The following is a 27762-nucleotide window of genomic DNA, read 5'->3' as shown; positions in this document are numbered from 1 at the left end:
TGCACACCAAGTGAAAATCTTGTGGCTGAAACCACTAAAACTTTAATACAAGACCAAGACTTGAGCAGAGCAGTAGTTCTTGCTATATTGGAAATGCAGAGAAACAAAACAGTTTGGGTGCAAAAGGAGCAAAACAGAAGAACAGTGGAAAGAAGCTGCTGGAACCATAAAATGCAACCAGTGTGTGATCATAATAAATCTAAATGGGTTATAGTCATTTAAAAACTAAACTGAAAAGAATAAGAGTGCAATGAGAAGAGTGCCTAAGTGGACTGTAAGCAGGCTGGTCATCAACAAGTTTGCTTTTACTGCCAGCTGCAAAAAAGTAAAAGCAGGGCGATGTTTTTGCATGAGTATGAGTGTGTCTGTCTGTTAAATAAATTATCAGGATGGATTTTAATGAAGCACTCAGAAAGTAATCATCAGATATTCTTCTACAAATGCCAACTTCTAGAGCAGGGGTGTCAAACCCAGTGACGCAAGGGGGCCAAAATTAAAAATTTGGTCCGAGCCAAGGGCCAATCACGATTAATATTCATTAAAAATGACATAAATTAACCTTGGTTTTAGATGTATTATGTCAACTCATTCATATAGAAATATCAATGACCTTTTCCCAGTTACAGATTATACTGAATTTAGAGCAAACAAACTTTAATGAACACAGACAAATAGATCAAACTTCAAAAAGCACATCATTAGCAGTCATTTATTATGCCTGAATCAGCTTTTAAATGAATTTTTTAACATTAAAACAGATTTTTTTAAAAAGCCATCAACAAAAGCCTGATCATACAGAAATTAACAATATATATTGTTGACTTCTAAGTCACTGTCAGAGAAAACTTCACTAATTAGGGTCAGTTTTTTAAAGCAAAATAAGAATCAGAAACTCTATCTGTCTCAGACCAGAGGGCTGGACCTGATGAAATCTAAACGTTATCTTGGGGGCCGGATGAAATGTTACAGAGGGCTGGATCTGGCCCGCGAGCCTTAAGTTTGACACGTGTGTTCTAGAAGTAGCCCATTTGAAGATGGCTGCCAGAGCTTATTGACCCTAATTGACACAGAAATAGCTAAGGAGCAGTCAGTTTTACAGACAGAGCTAGAATCTGATGTGGTAGTAGCTGAGAGTCTTTTACAACACGTACCAAGTCCTACTAAATTGTGCAAAAATAACGTTATTTTTAAGATTTGACCAGAACGGCTGTAACTCAGTCAAGATCATTTTCGTTTAAAAGTCGGCGGGTGATATGCATCGCTTCCTCGTCATTTTTTCCCTCTTTTTAACATAATTTTCTTTTATTCACACTGATAAAAAAAATATTACATATTACAAGAACCTATGTTGACACACTATTCTTTGAGATTTTACAGACTTAATGAATCCTACTGATTACCTTAAAAGTGAAAAAACAAAAAAAAATACAACACACTTTTTTTTTGGTTTATATAACATGTTCAAATAGAGGTTTTGAGTTTTTGAAAACTGAAGTCTTCACTTGTCGTTCATCATGATGTCATGAAGATGGTTTTATGTTGCATATGAGGACAAATGATGAATTTTGTGCCGTGGAGATGAATAAATCCCCCCGTCCGGTCGTCTGTTTTGGTGACATTGGAGCTGCGGCGGGACACGAAGGCGTGTGATTGTGTGCAGCGGGGTGGAAGACGTCCTGTCAAATGAGACACGGCTCCATCAATCTGTGCTGCTGACCTTTGCACGCTCGCCGGCGGGATAAATGAATTCTCTCCGCCACGTTTGGAAAGCTTAATGAATCCAGTGCACGTCAGCTTCTCGAATGGTCAAGCTCTCCCCTTCTGAATGAATTGAATCATCTCTAGATGTATCATCTTTTGAATTAACACAAGAATCTCTCATTTTGTTAAAAAAAAAGCATGAAGAAAAGGTTCAGAAACTCTAATGGAAACTGTTGCAGAAGACAATCCCAGACTTCTTTAGTCTCGAGTCTGTACTGATGGCGCTCTTTGTCTCCACACTTCTGCACCAAGAAGTGTATTCAGTGGACTTTGTATTGCAAGATAATAGGACTCTTAATTGGCTGAGCAATGACAAAGTAGATGGCTGTTTAAGTTGCAGGGACATCGTTCACCTCTTAGTGTGTTTGTGAAAGAACTGAAGGGAAGTGTGGCTGTGATGAGAATAGACATTTATTAAAGGAATGCAATGTAGTGGCTATTTCAATGTAAATGTTCATGAATGCAGATGTGTTTCTCTTGTTTCAACTTGAATACCTTTCAAAATTTACTGGCTCCTTGCCTTGCTTAAGTTTTGCTTTTGATATATCTAAAGCTGTACACTTACACTGCAGGTACCCACTCACTTGCTGAGAGGCCCACTGAGGAGGAGCCCAGTATTCTGGGAATGAGAACGAGCGACCGAGGTCCGCACTCGGATGGAGAAAGTGCTGAAGGCAGAGCTGAGGAGAGGGATCCGCGGCTGGAGGAGCGGAAAACAAAGGTGCTAAACATGCTCTCCAAACTGCAGGACAACACACCTCGTCAGAGCAAAAGCAGCAAAAGCCGCTCCAACTTTGAGGACTGTGAGTTTCTCATAACAAATAAAGCATGTATTTTTTTCCAAGTCTGATCAAAATCAGGACGGGAACGCCGTTGAACACTGTTTAAACACATTGAACAGAAAATAAGTGGTTTCAAAACGGCAGGAGAAACGATAAATCATTTATTTGTCGTTGATGACGATAAGATGCATCCCCGTCAGTGACAAATATGAGACGCAAAAATCCTGTTTGCACTTTTGCGTTAAAACTTTGTCTTTACTGACCTTGCTCAAAAAAATTCTGAAGACAAATAATAATTTGACACCAGCAACGCTCACGAAAAGTTTAGATAGAGGCGTGTTCTCCATTTTTGTTGCATCAGCATTACTTTTAATTAGATTTTTAAAATTATTTGGGAATTAAAAGAATAGTCATCTTTGAAGTGATCTGTCTAATTATTATTAATAGTTAATATCTTATCAGCTGTAACTTCAGTCATAGAGCACGGAGTCTGGAGGAAAGGGCAGAAGTCTTTGTTCAGGCTAGGCTAATGGCTAACCGAACAAGTGCCAGTTCATTTTTTCAGGCTTATAAAACAACTCTTTCTCAGAAACAACATACATCTCTGAAAGAACGCTAGAGTAACTATTACTTAACTATTAACTATTACTAGTACTTGAACATCTACACTTTTGCATGGCAGCGTTTGTTTAGTTTATCACTGTTTTCTCGACTGAACAGTCGTCTGTCTCTTCTTCTAACCCTTTAAGCAGTTGTAGATGTACATCCAGTGATGACCTTCTTAGTTTTATCCAAATTTGTCTTGTGAGACATGAAATATTTTGCTGACCAACAAATAAACGTGCACAAACATGGGCAAGTACATGACTGCCAACCTGCCAACCTGTGAAATACATAAAAAAACCTCTAATGTTGTAAATGTTAAATTGTGTTTAAAAATCAGCAGTTAGCAGTGTTTGAACAGCTTATCTGCCTTCCAAGCCTCTTCTTCGTCTCCTATTGAATCAATAGACAATTCATGAAAAACGCCCAAATGCTTTTTATCAAAACTAGACAGTAAAAAATTTCCCTCCATTACACCACTTGATTTTTAGAATTTCCTTTATTCTAAAAAAACGGGAGATTTCGCCAGGAGATCTCCAATTTCTCTCAAGTGCTTAATTTCTGGCGTCCCCGTTTCTGTGAGAGCTCTGAAGCTGACGGCTGAAACAATACGGTTCCACACCTTAGTTCAAGGATGAGGAGGCAGGATCTCTGCACAGGTCATTTAGGTCAGAGTTGTTCTGTGAATGCCGGTTCCCATGAATGGGACTGATTGCGCAGGTTTGTTCAGGCTATTATCAGGCAGGATTGAGAACTTTACAGCTGGCGTCACTTTTCCGCAGGAAGGTCATACTAATGGAGAGGCTTTTGTGTTACGGGAGTATGGACTGTGGTTTGAATGTGTGTAAATTAGGGGTGTAGCGATACACGTAAATCATGATTCGGTACGTACCTCTACTCTGGGGTTAGTGCAGCTTCTGTGCAATGGAAATAAAAAATATTTCCAAATGCGTTTTAATAATTCCAAATGAGTCAATAACTCGTCCAGAAGCATAGACAGAAAAACAAACCTTTGCTAGAAGAAAAGCTCCAAGGTTTCAAACAAGGTATGATTTCTCAACTCGTAACTTCATTACTAAATTAAAAAATAAAATCGTAATATTGTTCTTTTCATCTAACTTGAGCTCCTTTAACATCCTACAGGTCAGGTGTCTGTTTTGTTAGAAAAGTATCCTAATAAAAGTTTCAATAAATTTGGCCTAAATGTGATGCAAAGCAAAAGGCAATGCATAAACTGATTCATATCTCCCAGTGTGAAAATACTAAATAAATAAAATGTTAAACACTCACAGCTTGCTTCTGAGCCTAGCTGAGTGTTATTATACTGTTCGAACACAGGTGGTGCCTAAACTCCTGCTTACGTATTTAACAGGGTTTGTTAGAAGCCAGCGGATATTTCCACTTACACGATTTATGACCCATATGGCTTTCCATACATCCACCTCTCGCTGGTACTCGTGCGCTCTCCACTGCTGCCTCAGACCACCAGGAACTCAAAACTTTTTCCACACTGATGACTGGAAACAAACAGGCAGGTCTTCAGGTTTCTGTGTGTCATCTGAAGCAGCTGTTCTTGTTTTGCTTTGGTGTAGAGTGCTTTAGATTGTATCTTCCTCGATTCCTTTTCTAGCAATAACGTACTCTAGGTTATTATCAGATACATAGATAATCACTGCCTTCATTTGTTTTTTTTTGTTGTTTTTTTTACAGTATTGTCTCTTTATCCTCTACTCCTCAACCCCAGTTATTACTCTCTTGTTCTTTTATATCCCCATCAAAGTTTTCTAAAGCAAAACGCAAGCATTTCATAACACTGATTCACCCGACAAAGGATAAATATAATGAAATTAGGCTACAAGTCTTGGGTTTGGATGCAACACCTGGTTACCAAATGCTATAAAAAGTACCACCAATTTTATCTTTCATCAGTCACACATTGGTTACAAAATATGCTTTAGCAGTTTCCCCTAAATGTGTTTACTGCTTCACATAAATCTCTTTTTGCAACTGGAAACAAAAACTTGATCCCTGGAGGATATTCTGTTCTGTTGTATTGAAAACATTTCTTCTTTTTAAGATTTGTTTTGTTGTCAGTGTGGATTCTTAACCAAGAAAAAGATGCTCAGTGGGGAAATTTGCAAAATTTGCAGTGGTACGATCTGGTTTTTGTTTTGGCCCTTAGTGTTCACCAGGGTCTTTTTTTTTGTTTTGTCCTGATGAGTAGTTTGTGTGTGCACAAAAGTGTTTGTGTCCTTCGATCCACCGACGGCCTCCCATCCAGAGTCCTGTGACTGTGGCCCCTCATTAGTTTCTGAAAAGCACTAACGGGTTTTAATTGGTCTTGTTTCATCCAGCACTAACTGCTTGCCAAGGGATTCCCAAAATTCTCCTCCCTGCACACCCCCCATACACCAGTAACTTCCTGTACTCGGCCACCCATCTTCCATTCTCTCCTGTGACCTTCTGGGTCACCATCAGTCGGTGAGCGCTGCCGTCTGACTCGTGACTGAAGTCAACATTCATTCTGCAGCAAAGAGTGTGTACACAAGCACAAAGAGCAGATAGTTACATGCTCAGTAAGAGCTGACTCAAAGCTTCTACAAACCTTTGTACGTGTAAGAAGAAGTGGGGATGTAAACTGAAATTGTAGGTAGGGGTTCATCAATGAGTCAACAGCCAATTTTGACCAACCAATCCAACGCAAAAAAAAAATAATTTTTTCTCAGTCCATAAACACACCATAGCTAACAGCTAATTCATGCTAGCAATAGCACTGAGAGAAGACTCAAGTTTAGCCCTTTGTAAAATCTGTGAGGCGTTTGAAATGGAGTCTGAAGAAGCAGAAGAGTCTTGTAAAGGAAACTGGATTTTCTACAAAAGGATTATTCTGTCTATTTTTGATTATAGTTCTAAAATAGAAATAAAAATTCACTAAATTGAGAATCAGTAGGTCAGACATTTAGAAAAACCTGAAATCGTGATTGACCCATAACACTGTGAATGGTGCATCTCCAGCTGTAGGTCTCTTTGGAGACTTTACGAACTGTTGAAAATAAGTCCAGCACTTAAAGTTTTCTGTGGCGATTCATCCAGTTTTCTGTGTTGAATCCAGCAACAGTTATTGTTCCTTGTTTGTTTGTTGGTTTGTTGAAGCTGGATTATTCAAAATGAAAGTACTTCCTGTCTTACTATGGCAGCGACATAGGCTGACAAAATTAACTTTAATTGAGTACTAATAATTTGCTTCTGTATTCATACTTTTCCTTGACTTGAAGACCAGCTATGGCCTATTTATCCTTCTCTTTCTAACTGCAGAAAACAACTCAGGCTGTGAGGACAGGAACAGCACTAAAATCACGTAGCTGTGGTTTCCTTTGTGTTGTTAAACAGTGCCTATTAAGCAGCGGCTGGCTGTGGTGCGAGGGACTCCGTGGGTTTCTGATGAATGTCATTACTGATACGGGACACCTGTCGGCCTTGAGCCAACTTCACTTTGACCCCACCCAGCAGCACCAGCAGCAGCAGCAGCAGCAGCGCATGTTCTTCCAGCCTACATGAAGGCTAACTGTTGTTTCCAAGCAGTGAAGTACACAAAAACTAAACAGTGAACAAGAAAGACCAGTCTCTTAAGGAGAGATGGTAGTGTGAGGTGTTTGTGTGTTCAGGTACAGTGCCTTTATGTAACTCCTGTTTGCTCAGCCTTTGGTCTGGAATTATGTGTTTACCATCAGTCCAGAATAACTGGGCAAACAAACAGCTCGTCTATTGATGAGCGGCAGCGTGGAATATGCCCGCTGTATTCACAGCCGGGAGAAAGGGAAGGGGTAGAGAGAGAGAGAGAGCAAAGTAAATCTGTCAAAGAGTCTATTATGTGGTGTCCAAACAGAGAGCGCCCTCCACAATGGCCTTATTAATGGGACAATGTCAAGGAGCGGCAGGGCGATAATAGCAGATGATTTTTCTTTGTGAGGTTATCTCTGGAGATCTGCTCTTGCAGTAAAGCAGATGATTTGGCCTCTGGGGGTCATATCAGTGAGGATCTGTGGCAGGAGCTGATTGGTCTAATGTGTGTGTGTGTCTGTGTGCAGAAAGCGTAAGTTGTGGTTTGTGGTGAGGCCGGTGGCGTGCAGCCAGAGACAGGAGTGTGGCTGCTACGTGTGTCTTTGTTTGTTTTCCTAGCAGAGCTTTAACTCCCCCCTCAGCACACACAAACACACACTCCTTGGTCCTTTTGGAGAAAGTGAGGGGGAGGAGTTGTGTGTTTGTGCGGCAGCAACATTGCCTGCAAGAGAATGCTCCCTGATACTGGCATCCACTTTCATATTGTGTTACCTATTTAATGCAGATTTGAGAAATGCTGCATAATTCCGCTCACAATAATTAACTTCACTATGCTGAGCAGCATCGATTACAGCTGTATCACGCTTCAGTATTTGTTCTCCAGATTGAAAATCTCAAATGGTTTAAGTTTTCTTAAAGAAAAAAGAAAGAAATTGACTTATAGAAGCTTTTTTTTTTTTCAAATTTCCAACATCTTTTGTTCCATTTTAGCATCTTAAAACTTTTTGCTTGTGGTTAAGATAAGCTTGGTGTCATTAATGATGTCATCCAAGTATTTTTGAGTGAATTTTTCTTACCCTCTGTTGAGGAATAAATAATACCAGTCACGAAAAGAATGTAGAAATTACGTAAAAAGGTGAAATACAGTTAATGAACCAGAAGGTGGCAATAACCTGGACATTAAAAGGATAGTTCAGATCTTTAGAAGTGGCCTTCTTTGCTAAGCTCTTACCTGTTGAAGATAGCTCTTTAAACACCCTCATTTCAGAGAAATAAAGTTTAATTCTAAACAAAATAAGGAGCAAACAATTACTCTGAGCAGAGCCAAGGCCAGAGTAAATAACTGCTGTTTTAAACCAAATCCAATCTTAAAAATCTCATAGCGGTCCACACCAACACTGTTTATATGGAATTCCATAGATATTTGCAGGTCCAAATAACAGCAGCAGCAGCTAGCTGTAGCACCAGCTTCAGTATTTTAATATTTCTGCCAGATTGATTGTGAAGTGCAAACAGAACATCTGGATTTTTATAGAGATTCAGGGTTAACGGATTATCATAACTTCAGAGAAAATCAAGTTAGTTTGTAGTTTTCATGCTAACTAAAAGCAGGCACTCAATTTATTTATTCTTTAAGGCTGAATCCTATTTCACCCCTTCCTTTTACTTTCTAGTCCTAGACTTCATTGTGCATATTCACACCAAAGGGAGGAGTGTCCCAGACTTTTTTTTGATTTATAGTGAAGGGGCTTTTAACCCTTAAAAAATAAGATTTTATTGCAGGTATGCTCTGAAACAAAGGGGTTAAAGCTGCACTAGCTTGCCTTAGCAAGCATACAAAATCCATAAGATTTTTTTTTTTAAAATAAAGCAACTGGACTTTTATTCTGTAGTAATCCAGTTGCTTTGATTTCAAAACGATTTTGGGAGGGGATTTGTCATGTCCTGGATGACTGAGAATCCTCACCAGCCAGCATAAGCATACAAAATGAGAAAAACAGAACCATCCTTCTCAGTTATTGTCTTTGGAAACATGTCTAGTTTAATGTATTCCACTATACTGATATTTATTTTGTTGTCAGTCTTTCCAAATAGGCTCAAACAAGTCATGCTACAGGTTGAAATCTGTTGCGTTCTTGTCAGTTTCTCATGCCATACGGGCAATCATTAAGCTGCTTCTGTTTATCAAAAATGAACTGGCGGCACATGGCATATTGATTTTTAAAGGGTTTTCTGTCACAGTGGAAGATTTTCACCACTTTATTCGACTTCTAATAAAGGGCCAATGGGTAGAGGTAGGGGTAACAGATTTGACTTAAATGTAATCCTCCAATCTTCACAGGTTGAGATAAACCTACAGGACATCCAGTACATTTGAAGTTTATTGTAGCTCTGCTGTGAGTGGATTGAAAAGTTCAACTTGATGACAACATGTCAACATTATTGCCTTAATCCAACTGTTGTTTGTGGCGTGTTTTATGTTCCTACAAGCACTATGGTTGTTTTAGGAACCACAGCCTGGTCTTCATAATCTGTAAACCTGCAGATTTACTCCTACTGCACCTCCTGCTGGCCCACAGCAGTCGTATGGTTGTTTTCCTGCGACACTTTAACCAGATAAGATACAAATCTTAACCTTTAATGTGGACCCATTCAGAGCACACGATGATGCTTCATTCTAAACTATTGAGGAATGATTTGCTCGTCCCGGTTCACAGGTTTGTGCTCAGACCTCACACCTTCTTATCTTTCATCACACTCTACCTGTTATATGGATTTGTTTTCATCACATTGAGGCAGTAGATTTACAGGATCTTCTCAGATTTAATAACTTAAACCCAAACAGTTCCATAAGCCTATACCTCATAGACTTTGTACTGTTGGAACCCAGTTTTATCTGTGCATGTGAATCCATTTTCCTCCAAATGCGCGCTCCTAATGACACGTTTCATGCCTGTAAATGTGGGACATGCACTCCGACATTCTTCCGCTATTAAAAAAGGGGGTCACCTCCTCTCCGATGCTGAATGTGATCTTTGTTAAAGGAAATAAGGGACACTATATACAGTGAGTTAATGAGCAGATGCAAAAGTCTGGGATGAAGCGGGAAAGAGAGCATCGAACAAGTTCAAAACACACAGAGCCCCTCTGTGTGCAAGTGTCAGACTGTTTTACGGAGGTGTGCATTTTGTAGACATGCAGATAAAGTGTGTCTTTTATTTGAAAATAAAATCAGTCAGTTATTGTGATTTACAGTTTTTTAACTAGTAAGGTTCAATGCAAAAATAGTATTTTGCTGCTTTTTTAAAATGCCATGTTTTTAAAGCCCACATTTATAACAATGTGTACGATTACTACACTAAAAAAACTTAACTAAAATGCAGCATATGAAGATAAATATAAGTTGTATTATTCAAATTAGCTGTATGGTTGGAAGAACAGTGTGAACTAGCCTAATGGTATTAAAAATCAGTTGTTTATCTGTTGAACCATTGCCCTGCAAATCTGTTTGCCTTGAACATTGTGCAGACTAATTAGCTAACTATGGTTGCACAGGCTGGATGAGTGACTGAGGGGGGTCATGGGGAGTTTCACTGTCCAGTCCACCAATGTTTTGTTGACCTGAAGAAGGATTACGACCATTTCTCCCAAAGGATTTTGTGTGTATGTGAGAGGTTGCATCTGTACATCTTATGTAGACCCTGTGTAACCAAAACAAGAGATGTGTCTCAGCCCAAAGTCAAGCTCTTTACCGATGGAGAGGAAAGTATCAGGTTTGGGAGCTTCATCGTCTCACCCCTGCTTTTTGTTCTGTTGGTGCCTTGGAGCCATGACTTTCAGCGTGCACGGGGATGGAAACAGCCTGGATACAAGTCAACTCTAAGTTCAAGGACACAATTCTCAACCTGGACAAAATGAAATTCTCCCTTGAGGGTGAGTCATTGCCTTAAGTGAAGGAGTTCAGGTATCTAAGAGTCTTGTTCACGGGTGATGGTAGAATGGAAGTGGGAGATGGACCGTTGGAGAGTGTTGTAAAGAAGGAGCTGCAGCATTTGATTTTTTTTTTTTGCTTCGGCCATGTTCCAACCCTCAATTATGGTAGTATCATTCTTTGACCTGGGAACACTTTCAGGTTCACACAGGAGGAGTTGGATTGGTTATTGAGAAAAAGAGATGTCTGGGCTTCCGTTCTGGACCTGTTGAGTCCACGACCCAATGTCAGAGAAGCGGACCTGAACAGACAGATGGACAGACAACAGAGACTTGTGTCCCTGGCTGTTGCTGGTTGAAATGTACAAACATCAAAAATCAGAAAAACTCAAACAGCCTCAACAACTGTCAAAACTATTTTAAATTGTTTGTTTTTTTAAATTATTATTTGTTTGGTAACAATTATAGCAAAAATATGTTAGTAGTCATTATTTAAAATTTGATTTGATATCTGGAAATCAGCTCAATAGCCCCTCTTGGTTGTTTTGTGATCCACAGTGGGGTCTTGACCTCAATGTGGGATTATTAAATCATATTAGATTGCATGATTTTGCTATGATTAAACACTGTTTACAATTATTGCTTAGGATCAAAAACCAACTAGTCTTCTACAAACATCATATTAAAGGACACTATATACAGTGAGTTAATGAGCAGATACATCAAGCTGAAACAACTTCTGACTTTTTAAACACTGAGATTTAGACATTTTTCAGTTGTTGGCTTAAAAAAACAAAACAACACATGGAGGTCTGTTCTTCAGCCCTGCTCAACAGAAAGAGAAAGATAAATCATATACAGATGAGTAGTAATACTGGTCAGACCAGCAGTCAGTGGTGTTTTTCATCACCTGCAGATATTAAAAACGATGTCCAAGTGTGTGTGTTAAATGAGTTGTGACCCGCGGCTGTTTGCAGCCTGCACACCGATCCAGGAACAGTGACTCTGCAAGAGAAAAGGAACAAAACAGAAAAACAAATGCCAGTGAAAGAGTGAACCTCCCTGCTCATCATCATCATCATGGCCCCATTCTTCCTCTCTCAATTGCAACTGAATCGCCTCGGTCTCATTACAGATTACAGCCTCGGCGGAGTGACTCTCCCCTTTCTCTCACCTTTCTCCACACAGTCCCTCTCTTGATTAACATTTTCTGCTAGGCTTCACACCAAAGGCCCAACCTGTGCGCTTTAAAGGCAGGGTGAAAAAAAAGCCATCAAGCACTGGAGTGGAATCAGATAAGGCTATCAGGCAGGAGGCTTTGCTGCCTTGGCTTTGTCCTGCTCCTCCACCCGTCCTCGCTTCCTCCCTCGGTCTCTCACTCCACTGCACCTTTTGTCCAGACGATTCCCTGACGGCTCGCTCCCCTCAGCCCCAGACAACATCCAGCACCACTGCTGCGTGTGAGCAAGGCCTAGCTCAGGGTGGATATTCAGAGTGGACCCGCTAAATCTCTAGTACAACAGTCTTAATTCTACATTTAAGAGTGTAGAACTGAGAGGGAAGTGGGAAAAGTTATGTTCATTTGAAGAAATACATCAGCAATAGTTTTCCCTGGCTGTTGGGCTTTGATAAGACTAAATATAATTGACAAACAGGCCTAACAGTCTTTGAAAGAATGCATATCGCCTGCTGCCTTTCATGCCAGTTTTAAACCAAGATCAGTCTCTGTTGAGAAGTATAGCTGTTTTACTCAAGCCTTGTGAGTGACCTTATGGGCAATCTCTTACAATGTTGCTAGATCTCACAAGACATGTTAGCCCTCAGGATATGTTTTGAGGGTGATTCTCAGCGACTACCACACCAAATTTTAGCTCAATATCTGTTAAATTGACTGAGTTACAGTCGTTTTTGCTCAGGCTGGTTAGCTGTGTTGGCCCATTTGAATTCAGTTGACCCAAAAAGTTGTACATGTATAACCAATGATTATGGTTCAGTTGTTCATGAGATATTTTGCTAACAGACAGACAGGGTTGACACCAACACTTGATGCCAAGGTTGTAAGAAAAAACGTTGCACGTGTAGCACTTTGAGTCCGTGTTGTGGATGCTTGCCGAATATTAGCTTAATATCTGTACAGTTGGCTGTGGTGTAGCTGGTTTTATGTTTTCTAAGGTCAGTTGGCTGTGGCAGCCATTTTGAATAGGGTTGACTCCACTAACTGAAGACCGTTTCTTTAAATGTAGCACCAATATCCCAATGCAAAATAAATTTTTATGTAACCCTGCTTTCAAATTTCTCTGTCATACTCTGTCATATTTGTTAGAAATGCAACATCTTATCAGATTTTAAAATATATTTTATAAGGCTGCTTATAAATGCTGCCGTGCTGATCCTGTACTCATTTTAATTGAGCATTTATAGTCATGTAGAAATGATCTGCTTATAGTTTGCTGATTATGTCACTTTATTTTTATTTAAAGACATCAGGCTGCAGTAATTACTGGCTTAAAATTCATTTATGGCCGGACTGCGGCTGCATGTGTGCCTCGTCCTGCAGCCTTCTCTTTTTGTGGATATTTGCAAACAGATGCAGCCTGCAGGTTGTTTTGATCAATCAAGCTTTAACAAGTCAAGTTGACTTGCTTCGAATGTAACATTTAGCATGTGAAAGGGTGAGGCCTGGTTTTGATTAGGCCTAAGCTGATAAATGGCAGATTCAAACAGGCCCCCCTGCTATCGCAGAGAAACCCCCAGAGGTCCAGAGGTTTAAGTCCAGACTGATATCAACTCTGTTGCTTCTCTTTCTTCACCAAACCCATGAATAGATCCTTTATTCAGTCGACTCATTCTCATCTACTAAATTGAAGTGGCAGCAGCTTAAAAGGCTCTTTTTCTAGCGCCCCCTTCCTCTAAGTTGCCCTTTCCTTGCAAATGTATCTCCTGAAATATTTATGGCTTGTTTCTGTCATTTATGCTTTTATTTTGGTGCACTTTGCTCTGAAGTACTGAAACAAGTTTATATTTTTATCTTAAATATAATAAGGTGTCATGTTATTGTTATGTTTATGGAAACATAAATGTATGAAAAATACTTTTAAAAACTGCTCATTTTTAGTTATACATTTAGTTTTCTATTAAATATGATAGTTTTTAATATGAATTGTAGGACTGCAATTTAAAATGTGCACTAAAATATTTATTGTTTTCAAACAGGTAGAAATATGGGATAAAAAATAATTGAAGAGTTTATATATTTAGCTTTTATGTTAAAGTATAACTAGGTCTTAAAGGGAGAAGTACACTAGTATTACACACAAACATTTTATATCTGTTTAAAATGGGTTATGTAGTTTTAAAACATAGTAGGCTCATCATATTTATCAGTAACTGAGTTTTTTAGAATAAAAATCTACTTTTTAAAAATTTGATTAACAGTATTTTTTACTTTTTATAAAAAAAAGGTTTATAAATATCCAGACAAACATGTCTGAGATATTTAAAACTAAAAAGATCTAAAAAAAAAAAAAAGAAAAAGGACCAGGCGATATGGTGTGTGGACATACCTGCTTTAGTCTTTAAAAGTCCTGTGTTTGTCAGGCATACAGAAATATAGTCTATTTTATTCCCTTTCCTATCACATGAACCTAAATGAAGCTGTAAATTTGTATTTTATAAAAAAATAAACTGACCTAAATGAAGTTCTGTTTCCAGAAAATTACATTTATCAAAACCTTTTGCTGGTCTAGTTTTTGTCTCACTTTCTGTCCTCAGCCAAGTGCATCTCAACCCCCCCTTTTACATTTTCTGTCCAAATGTGAACCTCACACCCTTTATTTCTCCCCCCTCCCTGACCCCAGAAACACACACACACAAAGACTTAATCTTGTTTCTGATATTGAATATCTCCTTTTAATGTGATAATAAGATTTTCAACTCCTCACACATTACACTGAATATCTGTGCCGTTCAGATGCTTTCCTCAATATTTTGTTTTCTTCTTTTGTCTTTCCAGTCGACTTTTTGGCAAAGTACTGCATTTTCAGCCAGGAGAAGTTGGCTGAGTACAAAAGGGCTTTTGAAGCGGTAAGTGAAAGAGGATTTAAACCCTTTATGTCAGCTTTCTTTTTCAGGAGATTCTGTTTCACTCGCTGTTAAATGCTGCACTCCCGATCAGAAGGAAGCCAATTCTTCCCCAACATTTAAACATTTTTAAAACATTACTTATCCCAGAATTTAATTTTAGAAGGCTTAAGTCACAGACAACAACAACAAAAAACAGTAAAAGTCATTTTTAAATGATATTTTTGGCTTTCTTGCCTAAAATATATTCAAATATTGTTTTATTTCAACTATTTTCAAACTGAGCGTGCTTCTAAGAGTTTAGAAGTCGGTCAAACTTGAAGTTTTCCTCATTTTTTGTGAAAATCTTTACAACTTTTGTTGCTGAGTTGTTTGAAGTCCTTCAGACGAAGTGAAGCGAGCTGTGTGGATGTGATGGCGTTTGTTTGCAGGAGGACAGCGACGGGGACGGCTACGTCTCCTGCCTGCAGGTTCTTCTCGCTCTGAAGACCATCATTCCTCCTGAGCTGCTGTCTGACGAAGAAGAGATCTACGTCTACAGGGTAGATCTGAGCCGCACGCACATGCCAGCACACATTCACACACCCGCTGCTGTAACACGAGCAGCTTTTTCTCTCTCTCTCTTTCTTCTTTTAAGATCTTAGAGATGGTGGACTTCAGAGTGACAGATGGGCTCGTGGACCTGAGGCTGTTTGCTGTGATTGCGAGCCTGGCTCAGAAAATAGCCTCCATGGAGTAAGTGAAAGGCCAACGCACTCCTCGGTAAAGCCGGAGGAGGAGTCAGTGACCTGCCATAAATAAGAATAAGTGTGTGTACGCAAGTTGGTTCCACTGATTTAGTCATCGTGTGTGGGACTCTCTTTGATTCTCTTTGATTGGTTTTTACGATCCTCGAGGTCCGAGCTTTGAATTTTGTCGGGATTTGGACATATTCTGCCTCCCCTAAAGGCAAAATCAGTTTCTGATCCACTCTAAAGAATAATAAGCAAAAGTGAACTTCCTAAATATGTATCTGACAGGATTTTTATTATTATTATTATTTTGCGAGAAAATTACATAAAACCTTAAAGCTGTTTTAGCTGATCTTCAGTTTTAAAGTGATGTGGATTAAAACAATAAATATTTTTGGTTCATACAAGTTTGGAAATTAAGTAAATCTAACCTCTTAATAGTAAAAATGTATGACATGATGCATATTACAGACTTCCAGACATTCTTGTAATCTTTTAAAGTGGTCCTGATCAGCGTTTCTTCTGGCTTTCTTAAGTTTTTGGGTTTTTTTTTTTTTCTTTTTTGGACTTTGGCTCTTTGTCTAGTTCTTGAACCTGACCATGACAGTAAATTGTACAGTTTGGGGTCAATAAATGAGGAACCTGGACAAGTGGAGGACAAAATAAGTCTCAAGCTTGAGAAAAAAAAAACTGTCAGAGTCAGATCTTAAAGAAAATCCATCAGCTGATAATTGATTGTATGTCAAATTTTCAGCTAATTGCTCTCTGGGAACTATCTTGTTGAAGCTACAATACAATTTTCTGTCTGTTAATCTGCGTCATCTTTGGTATTTTCCATAGATTCAACTAAAGAAAAATGAGCAAATTGTCTTTGGGACAAGCTGCTGGTAACAAAAAGTCTAAAGATCCAATTTAAACCTGCTTCTTTGCTCAGTTGTGTGTTTATGTGTCGACACGCTGGTTCATCCCTTCAAATATGGAGTCTTTTTACACCTGAACGAGTTAATGATCAGAGTTACGTGTCTTAACAGACATCTGAAAATGGACATGTACTGGGTAGAAAATGAGTGAAAAAGCAGCTGAAGTCTAAAGAATAACTTTGAAAGACTTTCAGAAAGCCTGAAGGACTTCTGATCAGAACCATTTTGAAGATTAAAAGGAAAATGCACAGAAAAGATGAGCTGTAACTTATAGTAAACAAATTCTTACAATCAGTCGTCATCAAAATATGCAGAGAATCTATTTATTTTTGTTGAAGGTAAAACCTTCCATCACATCTGCTGACAGACGTTATCTTTTGTATTTTTATTGATTATTAATTTATCTTTGGTTTTTCTATAAATATTTCCAAAAATACAAGTTTCTATCGTGTATGATAGAAAACCGAGCATTTTTGAACTCTTTTTTTTTTTTTTTTCTGATATCTTTTCTTTAACAATAAATTAGCGGAGAAAATAACCGAAGACTGAACCCTGCTCGAGCAGACTTTGTCCTCAGCGTCCCTGTGTCCCAACATTATGCTCCATATGCCGCAGATTCCCACACACAGCGTCCCACCCCCCACCCCCCACCCTCCTGCCCTGGGGTCTATAGCTTCCTACAGACTGGAGCGAGCGGAGCCAAGCCCACTCCGGAGGTCCCCGGGGGTCAAGGCCTGCACCCGAAGCCCTCGCCCCGGACTGAGAGCTCCCTCTCAGCGAGGACAGGGCCAGGGTCACGGGTGCTGTGATTTACGGCCGGCTCTTTGTGTTGTGTGTTACTGCTGCGCTGCTACAAAAAGACCGCGGTGTCTGCTCTGTATGGAGGCAATTATAGTAATGATAATGAATGTCCACATTAAACCTCGTCCCACAAAACTCCTTTCTGCATTTTCAATAATAAGAAGAGATCAAGAATGCCACCTCCGAAAGAAGAAGAAAACAATAGCATCCCTCTGTCGTCTCATCCCGACTGAACTAAACTGATCCTCTTACCTGTTTCACTTAATCCTGTTGTCTCTAATCCCAGATTAGAAACAGTAGTTACACAATCTGATCATGTAGAGATCTGAGGTGGATCCCTCGTTTAGTTTCTTGCATTTTCACCTCTCGCTAATCTCTCCCTCCCCCTCTTTTCTTTCCTCTCCTCAGCTTTACCTGCCTCGTGTCTTTCATCTCTTGTTGCCTTCTTTTCACCCCTCTGTGCTTTAGTATGTTGGTCCATCTGTCCCTGTGTTGCATCGACTCCCCCTTACACACACACACACACGCACACACAAAGCGCCACATTCCCTGGCAAGAAGCGTGTTGCCATACAAGATTTCCAAATAGCGTCAGTGAATCTGTGGCAGTTGTTGTTGCTCCTCTCGCCGCTGGTCGCTGGTGCCGGTCTCCTGGAAATCCTCCTGTAAACTTATGGCTTTTTAGCAACACTTCTTATTGATTAAAGGCCTTAAAGCAATCCTTGAAGAAATGCACATCACTTACTGTCTATTATGCCTAAGTTTTAAACTAAGATCATCTTACGATGAGAAGGAAGGGAGTTAAAGCTGTCTTCATCAAACCTTATAAATGACATTCTGTTTGATCTCATGAAATAAAGTGCATATATGTTGTGAATGACTTTCAGCTACTACCACACCAAATTTTAGCTCCATATTGACAAATGTAACTAAGTTATAGCCATTCTTGTGTTGGCTAAGGTCGATTAGGTGTGGCAGCCATCTTGTATTGGGTTAATTTCTAAAGTGAATGAGCTGTAGAAGTAAATCCAATGATTACTTTTGGAAAGTTTCTTTAAAATCTGTCTAGCGGTTCTTGAGATATTTTGTTAACAGACGAGCAGTGTTGACTTCAATCGCTAATGCCAAAATTTAAGCAAAGATGTTTCACCGAGTGGAACGCTTGGCCTACGTGTTGGGAATTAGCCTCAGCTGCTACCACGCCAAGTTTGAGCTCAATATCTGTAAAGTTGACTGAGTTTCAGATATTTTTTAGTTCAAATTACGTCAGTCCGATTCAAGATGGTTCCCGCACCTAATTCTTAGTCTTATAAATCTTTATGTATCCACATTTACAACGGTAAATGACCCAAGTGGTAAAAAAAAGGACCCCTGAAAATTAGTTTTGAATGACTTTTTTTTAAGACTCTTTGCTTCTTAATTCTTACAAAACACTGAGTCACCCGTTAGTGTGAGTCCCTCCTTCTCGAGAGCTTCACTGAGCCCGCTCAAAACATCCCCAAAAACAAGTCGGATCAAACTAGGTCAGGGTGCGTTTGCATCCCTTCCGTCCCGCCTCACTGTACGCAGGCTCCGCAGTCAGGAGGCCGCCAAAATGTTCAGCATTATGTAAGTGAGAAGTCTGCTGCGTTGGCCACAGCAGGAGGCCCTCAAAAGAAAATGGGTTAGGCTGTTATTATCCCCCCGTCAGTCCATCACCAGACCCTCGTTGGTTATGCTAACCATTATCGCGCCAGTGTGCCTGTGCACTAGCATTTGGTCTCTAACGAAGTGCAATTAATGATCATTAGCTGCCCTGTCCTGCCTCATCCCCATCAAGTCCTGGCCTGAGTTGGAAGAAAAGGGCGAATCACGGCACTGGGACCACTGAGGCGTGCTTTGTGCTCCACGGCCGAATGCTAGGTCACCAAGCGCTCGGCGAGGAGGGCCTCGTTAACACCGGGCGCTCGTTAGAGAGGGGGACGGCAGTCGCTGTGCCACACGCTGGACCAGAGAGGTCCGTCCCAGCACAACTGGTCCCATCTCCCTCTTATTATCTTTGCAGTCCCAGATTTTTGTAGGTCTGCGAGCGGTCGCATTGCACCAGAGTGTGCTCTAACAACAAGTCCCACTCGCACTGCTGTCGTCCCCCAACCCTAACAAACACACACACACACACACCAGGCAACCTCTAATCAGAGCAGTTTTATCCGTTAATGTGGCGGGAGGTCTTCGTGTGCCGACACATTGTTTGTCAGCGAGGCCACTGTGAGCAACCACAATGGGCTCAAAACACTTTACCATCACTTCTCTACAAACACGAGGTCGCTCAGGACAAAACCCCCAAAAAATGACCCGCCATGACAAGACACGTACGAAACAAGTCTCGAATTAGGGCAGCGGACTTACTTCTGTTATTTAAAGTGCAATAATAGGTTTGATTTTACACTGAAAATGCCCTTTTTATTCCCAAAAAATTAAGTTAAAATTCTTCCATTCCTTGAAGGAATGCTTATCGCCCGCCGCCTTTCATGCCAGAGTTTTAGGCTAAGATCATCTTGTGATGAGAAATGACAGAGTTGTTGCCATTTTGGTAAAAACTTTGTGTGCACTTTCATGCCGAGAGTCATACAGGATGTTACATCAAAATATAGCTCAATATCTGCCAAACTTTTTGAGTTATAGCCGTCTTTGTTTTAGCTAAGGTCAGTTAGATGTGGTGGCCATCTTGAATGGGGTTGACACCAATAGATAGTCAGCATCCAAAGATTACTTCCTGAGAGTTTAATTACAATCTGTCCAGTGGTTCGTGAGATATTTGGGAATATGAACACAGACATGGCCAACAACGTCATCCTTTGCCTTCTGCGGCAGGCGATAAATATTAAAGTTGTTTTTATAGATTTATAATAGAAAACTTTTGAATCAAACTGATCATAAGAAATGTAGCATCCAAGATGACTAAACTTTAGGTAATTCCAACATCTGCATTTATTTCCTTTTTATGTTCTTACATTTATTAAAACCCCTTTTTTTTAAAAAAGTAATTTCCACGCCTCTGTGGTGAGTGTTTGTCTTTTTTGCTTACAGTGAGTTTATGCGGTCACTAATCAGCAACATGGACTTCCGCTCTCTTGAAGTGAGGCTCTTCAAAGCGAAGGTAAAGCCTCCTCACCGCGTTTGTGCTTTTGATTTTTGTTTACACAAGGTGCACTCGATGCAACATCAGATCGCCTCTCGCTTAAGTCACATTCATGCCGCAAACATCCTCTCTGCCCCTCTTTTCATGGCTCTGCAGGTACAAATATAATGAAATAAACAAGAAAACTCTTTGAGGGGCTGATTCCAAAGCTTGCTTTATGCAGCAAGCGATTGTCAAGAGAGGCACTCAGCCCTCATGCATAGAAATGAGGGGAGCAAGCCTAAAGAATAAGAGGGGCGCTTTTCCCTTTTCATAGATTAGCGCGGCCTTAATCTCATTAAAGTGCCCAGCAGTGAACATGCCGTCCACTCTGCCCCGCCTCTGTAATCAGCCCGAGACACACAGCTCATCTCAGATGGACGGGGGACGAGCCTACCAGCTGGCTGCTCACAGGCGAGCCCGGCCCTCATTCATGCGAGGAAGTGCCGAGTAACTGAAAGACGGGCGGAACATGAAAGCCTTGTGGGTGTGGAAGCCGAGCCTCTGGCCAGGTAGGGGAGGCTTTGTAATTACAGAGCTGTTAGGGATAGGGTTGTTAACTGGAGAGGCTGCTGGAGGGGGAGTGGGCTAATTGCCAAAAGGATTGTTCCTCGCCGCCGCCTCCTCCTCCTCCCTCCCCTCGACAATTATTACCTAGACTGCATTAACTGTGCAAACAGGTGCGCTCAAAAAAGACTGTGGAAATCTGAGGCTGTGGCACACAATAACTTGTGAACATGAACATACTCTCACACAAAAACGGCTCAAATCCGCAGCCACTTTTCTCTGTTTTGGGTTGAGTTCACTGCAGGTTAACCCCTGCTCAAAAAGAAAACACCAGGCTGCTTCTGCCGAGCACTCAAATAAACCTCCTTTTAACCTACTACTACTACTATTGCATCAGATTTTAGCTGTAAAATTGACAATGTTGTTGGAGACAGTTTTTATTGACTAACGTAGACCGTATTTTATTACCATATTTTCTGGACTATAAGTGCACCTAAAAGCCTTCAATTTTCTCATAAAACGACCAACAGTGTGCCTTATAATCCAGAGCACCTTATATATGTAAGAAGTCATAATATTTTAGTATGACTACAAAGCTTGCAGCATTAAGGCTCAGTTATAGTCATGCAGGGCTCCGCAGTGGAGGCATTTATACCTGACGCTTACGTCGGTGCAGTATTCTCCGAAAAGACAGGGGGCTGTTTTGTTTCACTTAATGCGCCTTATAGTCCGGTGCGCCTTATATATGACAAAAATGCGAAAATGGACCATTCATTGAGAGTGTGTCTTATAATCCAGTGTGCCCTATAGTGCGGAAAACACAGTAGCTGTAGCAGCCATCTTAAATTAAGTTGACTCCAAAAGTTGATCAGCTATAGATGTATTTGTCAGTTGGCTGTGGCAGCCATCTTGATTTGTAAATGTAAACCCACACCAGCACAGGCAAAAAGATTTGCTGAAAGGTAGGCGATAATAAAGGCTTGTTATCTGTGCTAAAGTTTTAAACCAGTCCCTATTACCAAAGAGGTGTGCAAGATTACTCAAAATGTTTCGGAGTTTCATGAAATTTTCAGGAAACGTCAAACATGGAACAAGGAACAAGTGGTGGTGATCCGGTCAAACTTCAAGGTCACAGATGACCTTGTGCTCTAACTATGCAACCATGTAATGGAGGAGAATTAAACTCCACAGCTGGACACCTCTTGGTGTGCTGGGTGCTCATGATTCATTTCAAGGTCAGGAGGTCAAAGATCAAGATCACAGTTGAGTGCTCTATGCAACAGAGAGATGTAGGAATGTCAAACTGCACAGCTGGACACCTCATAGGTCAAAGATGATGCCTGTTGATTTCAAGGTCCATGGGAACAAAGGTCACAGTTAACCCCTTTGTTAAAAACCTGTCTCTGCTCCTGTGATCCCTTTCTTTCCTCCACCAAGGAGGTTCTGTTTCCGTTTGCGTCCGTTGGTTTGTTCCTCTGTCTGTTAGCAAAGATCAGGTAAAAACTAATGAACAGATTTGGAGGAAATGTTCAGGAAATGTTGGATTGTTACAAAAAGCAATGGATTAAATTTTGGTGGTGATCCGGATTACGATCCGGATCGCACTATTTTTAATCACTTGGTGGAGTTTTGTGCTCTCAGAGTGTTTCTAGTTTCTTTATATTTTGCTTTCAAGCACCCAAACCCGAATTTTCTTGAAATCTGTTTATTTGGACTTTGGCTGTGGTTTCACTATTATTTCTGTGTTCAAAGAAAAAAGTATGAATACTTGGAAGCAAAATACAAAAACACAGATAAAGTAAGGCTTTTGCACGGTGCTGTATATCTAAAATTATTGCCCCGTCATCTGCAGCAACTGTTCCTGTTCCTGCTGGAGGAGCAGAGAGAAGACTCAGGCGCTCAGCAGGGCTTCATCAGCGGCGAGCAGCTGCTGCTGGAGCTGAAGGCCGGCGGCATCCATCTGGACCAGGAGGCAGCCGTCAGACTGGAGCTGCAACACATTCCCCCACTGGACCTGCTGGACTTCCTGGCCTACCTGCCCCTCTTCATGCTCATTCACAAGTCCGTGATCTCCAACCCACTCGACGACTCCAGCCGCCTCTGAGCGCTGCACGGGGTGCCGTCGCAGTTTAAACATTTGTGAAGAGATGATGGTGTGTGACAAACAAGCCTGGGTTAAAGCGAGTAAATATGGGACAGTATTTTTTTTAAAATACTTAATTTTATTGATCTTTAATTTTGTTTTAAAATTTCTGTTAAACTTTAAATCTTTACGTTTCTTGTTGAAAGGGATCTGTTGCACTCTAAAATGTCTAAATGAAAGGAACCTTTATCAGCTGATGATTTATGATTCAAGCTTTATCACTTTAATCACACACAGCTTCATTGAAACGGTCAAACTTTCCTACAGATGGTGCAGAAAACAGTATGTCAGACGAGAGTAACAAGAATCAAGATTAGGTGGAACTTGTGTACATAAAGTTCCTGAAAATCTGTTTGTAGGTCGACGCAGCTGTAGACCAGTACCATGTATTAAGGTATCGGGTACCTAATGGGTACATACCCTGTAAGTACAGTTTAACAAGTCACTTCCTAATACAGCCCGGTCCTCGTAGATCCCTTGTAATTACTGTAAATGTTTGTGTAACAGCAGAGTTGGTCTGAAATCATAATATTATATTCTTCCCTGTTTAGATGTCATAAATAAAGTTTACAGTGTATGATTACGTGTAATATATAATATAGAAATTCAAACCCCTAACCTGATTTTACCTTCTCTACCCTCCCTTTCCCCCCTTAATTCGAACCATGAGTCCACTGCCACCACAATATTAAACTGCCATGACCTCACTGTGGAAGTTTTGTGCGTGCTCAAAACCATCGTGGACCTACAGTATCACGCTCTGTATTGTGTGTAATAAAGAGCCCAGTGCCTTCCTAATACACACCTGAAGACCGTCCACGTTCTGACTGATTTTTGAAAATATTTTCTGCATACTTGAAGCTCTTGTCTTTTCTTTGCAAGTTTAATTAAGTTGTGATCCTGGAGTTATTTAAACAAAAGGTAGGTAGGTAGGTACATTTATTTATATAGCACTTTTCGGCACAAGGCGACTCAAAGTGCTTATGAGTTTACATTTAAGCATGAGTTTACATTTATTTCCTGATTGATAAACTAAAATCTTTTTGGCAAATATTTATATACATATATAAAAATATTTGCCAAAAAGATTTTAGTTTATATGTATTTCTAATCATCAAATTGCTACTTTTTACTTTGACCAGAAATTCTAAATCGATGAAATTGGAAATTTTAGTTCAGTCTGCAAATCTCTAGGTTTCTATTACTTTCATGTGATTAGATGTTTTCAGTGGATAATTTGTCCTCGTTTCAGGCCCCTGAACCCTCTTTTGAAAAACAACTGACATAACCCGAAACACAAAATTAAGATTTTTTTTTTTAATTTCTTCCTTGAAATTAATGAAACATAATGTGGAAATCTGAGTCAAACGTTTTTCATTCTTTCATTCTGTTTTTCTAACCACTGAGGTAAAAAGAAAAAAAAAAACTGAAAGCGACATGCGCCTCCTCCTTCTCCTCCTCCTCCTTCCCAGGTGGTGTTTGTGTGTTCAGCGGCGTGCTGCTGTCAGGGAGGCACACGCCATCAGCCAATTCAGCTCCGTGTCTCCCACTCGACCACCATCCAGACCCCATCCGCTCATTAAAGCAGACACGCGCCTGGAGTGCAGCTTCCGTCCTACCTGTCACACAAAAACCCCACAGACCTCCTCTGCTCCCTTTATACTCACATTGATCATGACATTCCTTCTCTTGTTGCTATTTTTCAACGTGAACTGGAATGTAGCACCATCAAAACTTTGTAGTTTTCTCCGTCTTTAAATGCGTGGTACAAAATGAGCCTTTTACGCACCGATACAGCTGAAATACAGCTGCGTAAAATGTGCGTAAAAGTGGATTTTTTTTTCTGATTCACCATCCCCTCTTTAATTTATTCTTAGTATCAATCAGACATTCGACCACCCCGTTCTGAATATAAATAAATAAAACATGGGAAACAATTCAGTAGCATCTCAAGTTTATTCTTGGACTATAGAGTGTAGAAAATATGGTTATAAGAAATATTCAGCATCTGTTTATGTGAAGGAGATAAAGAGCTGGCAGTACAAACATACAATGCGTGGCCATTGTACTTCTTTTTTTGGACAATAGCTGCATACGTTTTTGATCATTGTGACATGACATAATGCAATGGCATGTGTTTTTTTGCTATTAAATAAGACACGTTGGTGCTAGAATAAAAACAGCGGAGTGTCAAACTCCTTCTGGAGACCTTATGAACAGAAGAGCCAGAGAGAACTCGATCTACATTGGCAGGAGGTAATAGAAGCAACTTCGCAATATATAGACAAAAATATATATACAAAAGGATGTGTACAAAACATCTATAAATCTCTTACATACAAAAATATCTTAATATATTTCTAAAATAAAAAAGGAAAAAAAGCGTTTGATATAGAATTTCATAGAATAAATCCGCGACTTGGAAGCATTTACTGAATTCTGAGAGGTGTACCAAAGTGGGTGTTGTGTGATTTTCTTTCTTTTTTTGTTTAGCATAGATGAGGACATATTAAATAACGTTTTTAATGTGCAGCCGAGGAGCGTGAATTCACTTCGGGGTCTTTTGTTTTGTCGGACAGAAGCAGGGATTCCCTCCAGTCCACTCGCCGCTGGGAGAAGCGTCTTCCTTTAAATCCTTTGGCGCAGATCTCTGGGCTGATCTTCCCGAAATTTTCAGGACCTGGCGGCCTGTTCAGTCAGTCAGTCAGTCAGCCAGAACGTGGAGAGGCTGATGGTTGAGGACGCAGTGCATCTTGTTCTTGGAGTCAGCCAGTCTCCCTCCCTCCCCTGCGGGACCATCCCGAGCTCCGGGCAGCAGTAAGACGAGTCGATCCTTGTTTCTGTGGAGGAAAGAAAAAAGAACAGCTTAGTGATGGAGAGCAGGGAGTTAATCACCGACGTGTTTGCGCTTAATGGAGACGCCTCTGCTTACAGGTGCTCAGAACCAGTTGGTGAAGTCCAGCAGCTCCTGTTCCTCCGGACTCAGGGGGTCGTACGAGCCTTCATCCGACGAGTAGGAGGACACGGGTGAGCCAGTCATGGAGTTCATGTCGGCGGAGTATCCCTGCGACATGGTGGGCGACAGGACGCCGGACTGAAACGCGGCGCTCACCGCGTCGTGCTCGTCCAGCAGCTGCTGCAGCGCGCGGATGTACTCCACGGCGGAGCGCAGCGTCTCCACCTTGCTCATCTTCTTGTTGGCGGCGCCGTTGGGCACGTGCTCCCGCAGCGTGGCGAAGCCGTTGTTGACCAGCTTCACGCGGTTGCGCTCCCTCTCGTTGCGCCGCGCCACCGCGTGCGGCTGCTGCTGCGGCAGCGTGTAGCCGAAGCCCGCGAAGTTCAGGCGCCGCTTGCAGCGCAGCAGCTCCGGGGAGGAGGAGCGCTGCCTCTTGGGCTGCTTGGACTTCCCGCCGCCTCCGCCGCAGCCGCTCTGGCTGCTGCCGCTCTGGCTGCTGCCGCTCGGGCTCAGCTGGATGCTCTGCGCCGCCGCGGCCGAGAAGAAGCAAGCGGGCGGAAGCAACTGCTGCTGGGTAATTTCCATTTTGGCTGTGAAGTCCATTCCCAGAGAGAGAGAGAGAAAAAGAGAGAGGAGTCAAACTTCAAGAAGAAGCACCGAGTCTCCAGGCGGTGCGTCCCGCTCGTGCCGTTCACGTGTTGCTGCGCGCTTGTTTCAGAGGGGAGGGGGGGGCAGTCCGCCGGGCTGCTGCCTGGCGTGCTTCTCAAAGCTCTGAGTCCTGCAGACAGACGCCACCGCTTTTCAACGCGTTTGCATGGGGAGGGGGGTTGGCCACGCCCACCGGTCGCGTGGGTACACCTTGGACTCCTGCGCCGGGTACCGGTGAGTTGCGCGCGCCTGACGCGTGCCACTTGAAAGCACTAAACAAACAAGCCAGGGCTGAGTTTTGTTTTGTTTCGAGTCGGGACAGAACCACGAGTCGGGAAGCAAAACACTTTTGTGTTCTGATGTTTGTTCGGCCCACAGCTGCTCCTGCTGATTTTATCATCATCATTATTATTATTATTAACACCTAATACAAATAACAAATCGATTATTTATCAAATTACCACTTTAAAATCAGCTTTGAAAAAAAAAACCTAATCCAGTTTAAGACGGAGTGACTTTGGAGACATAACAGGGTTTAACACCATGAAGGAATAAATCCAAGCAGCTCCAGGTTTCACCTGGAGGTGACCCGAGCCGCCTTTACGTTTTAGGGTTGTTGTTTGTTTTTTATCTCCTCCATGGAAATGAGTTCGCTCCGGTGTGATTGTTTCTAGGACAGACGCGTCGTTTCAGGGACTTATTGTGCAGCAGAGGCTGAATTTTCCACTTCGATTGGAGCACATCATCGGGCTGCACCAGGCGGAACGCTGAGGCGCAGATCTGCCGAGAGTGTCCGGGTGGTTTGTGTGTGTGTGTGTTCTTTGTGGATGATTTGATACACTTAGTGTGGACGCGGTGAGACGCGCAGGATGATGAAACGCGTCTTTCAGTAAGACCCCAAAACCAGGAGCGAACTGTTCCATCTCCTCTGTGCGTCTTTACGCGTGCGTAACACCAAGACCAGAGTTAGGGAGGGGAGGTGTTAAGCTCGTTTTTACGCACATAATCGTTTTTATGAACGTGTGTGTTTCTCTATTTCTGTGTGCGTCCGTGTACCGCCATCAGAACGCACACCCACCCACATATACTTTCTTTTCTTTCCTCTTATTCACCCTCATCTCCTCCCCCCCTTTTGGCCCAGCAAAGTTTAAAAGAGGAGGCATCGGTTCTATTCAGCGCC

General features: G+C 41.3%; 2 protein-coding genes across 3 annotated transcripts in view; one reads left to right on the top strand and one right to left on the bottom strand.

The window, feature by feature from the left end:
• The window catches only part of LOC108233219 (flocculation protein FLO11), a 69912-nt gene extending 46153 nt beyond the window's left edge, over positions 1–23759 (top strand). For both annotated transcript variants that reach the window (XM_037981103.1, XM_017411513.3), the window contains exons 10-15: positions 2334–2564; positions 14650–14720; positions 15149–15259; positions 15355–15452; positions 20238–20307; positions 22688–23759. In XM_037981103.1, coding sequence (XP_037837031.1) covers positions 2334–2564; positions 14650–14720; positions 15149–15259; positions 15355–15452; positions 20238–20307; positions 22688–22939 — 833 coding nt within the window. In that variant the 3' untranslated portion in view covers positions 22940–23759. The remainder of the gene's footprint in view (positions 1–2333; positions 2565–14649; positions 14721–15148; positions 15260–15354; positions 15453–20237; positions 20308–22687) is intronic.
• Positions 23760–24925: 1166 nt separating this feature from the next.
• On the bottom strand, positions 24926–26691 carry ascl1a (achaete-scute family bHLH transcription factor 1a). The gene is made up of 2 exons (XM_017411520.3): positions 25911–26691; positions 24926–25818 (listed from the first exon to the last, which is right to left on the bottom strand). Exon 1 carries the CDS (start codon positions 26535–26537, stop codon positions 25917–25919), a length of 621 nt encoding a protein of 206 aa, XP_017267009.1. The 5' UTR covers positions 26538–26691; the 3' UTR covers positions 24926–25818; positions 25911–25916.
• Between the last annotated feature and the right edge of the window lie 1071 nt (positions 26692–27762).

This window comes from Kryptolebias marmoratus, linkage group LG18, assembly GCF_001649575.2.
Source record: "Kryptolebias marmoratus isolate JLee-2015 linkage group LG18, ASM164957v2, whole genome shotgun sequence".
NCBI classification, from domain to species: domain Eukaryota; kingdom Metazoa; phylum Chordata; class Actinopteri; order Cyprinodontiformes; family Rivulidae; genus Kryptolebias; species Kryptolebias marmoratus.
Note: the sequence above shows the minus strand (reverse complement) of the source record. Positions and strands in the feature narration are given on the sequence as shown.

Bases quoted from the DNA above. Each gene is read 5' to 3' on its own strand.
- ascl1a (XM_017411520.3), bottom strand. From the start codon at position 26,537: ATGGACTTCACAGCCAAAATGGAAATTACCCAGCAGCAGTTGCTTCCG.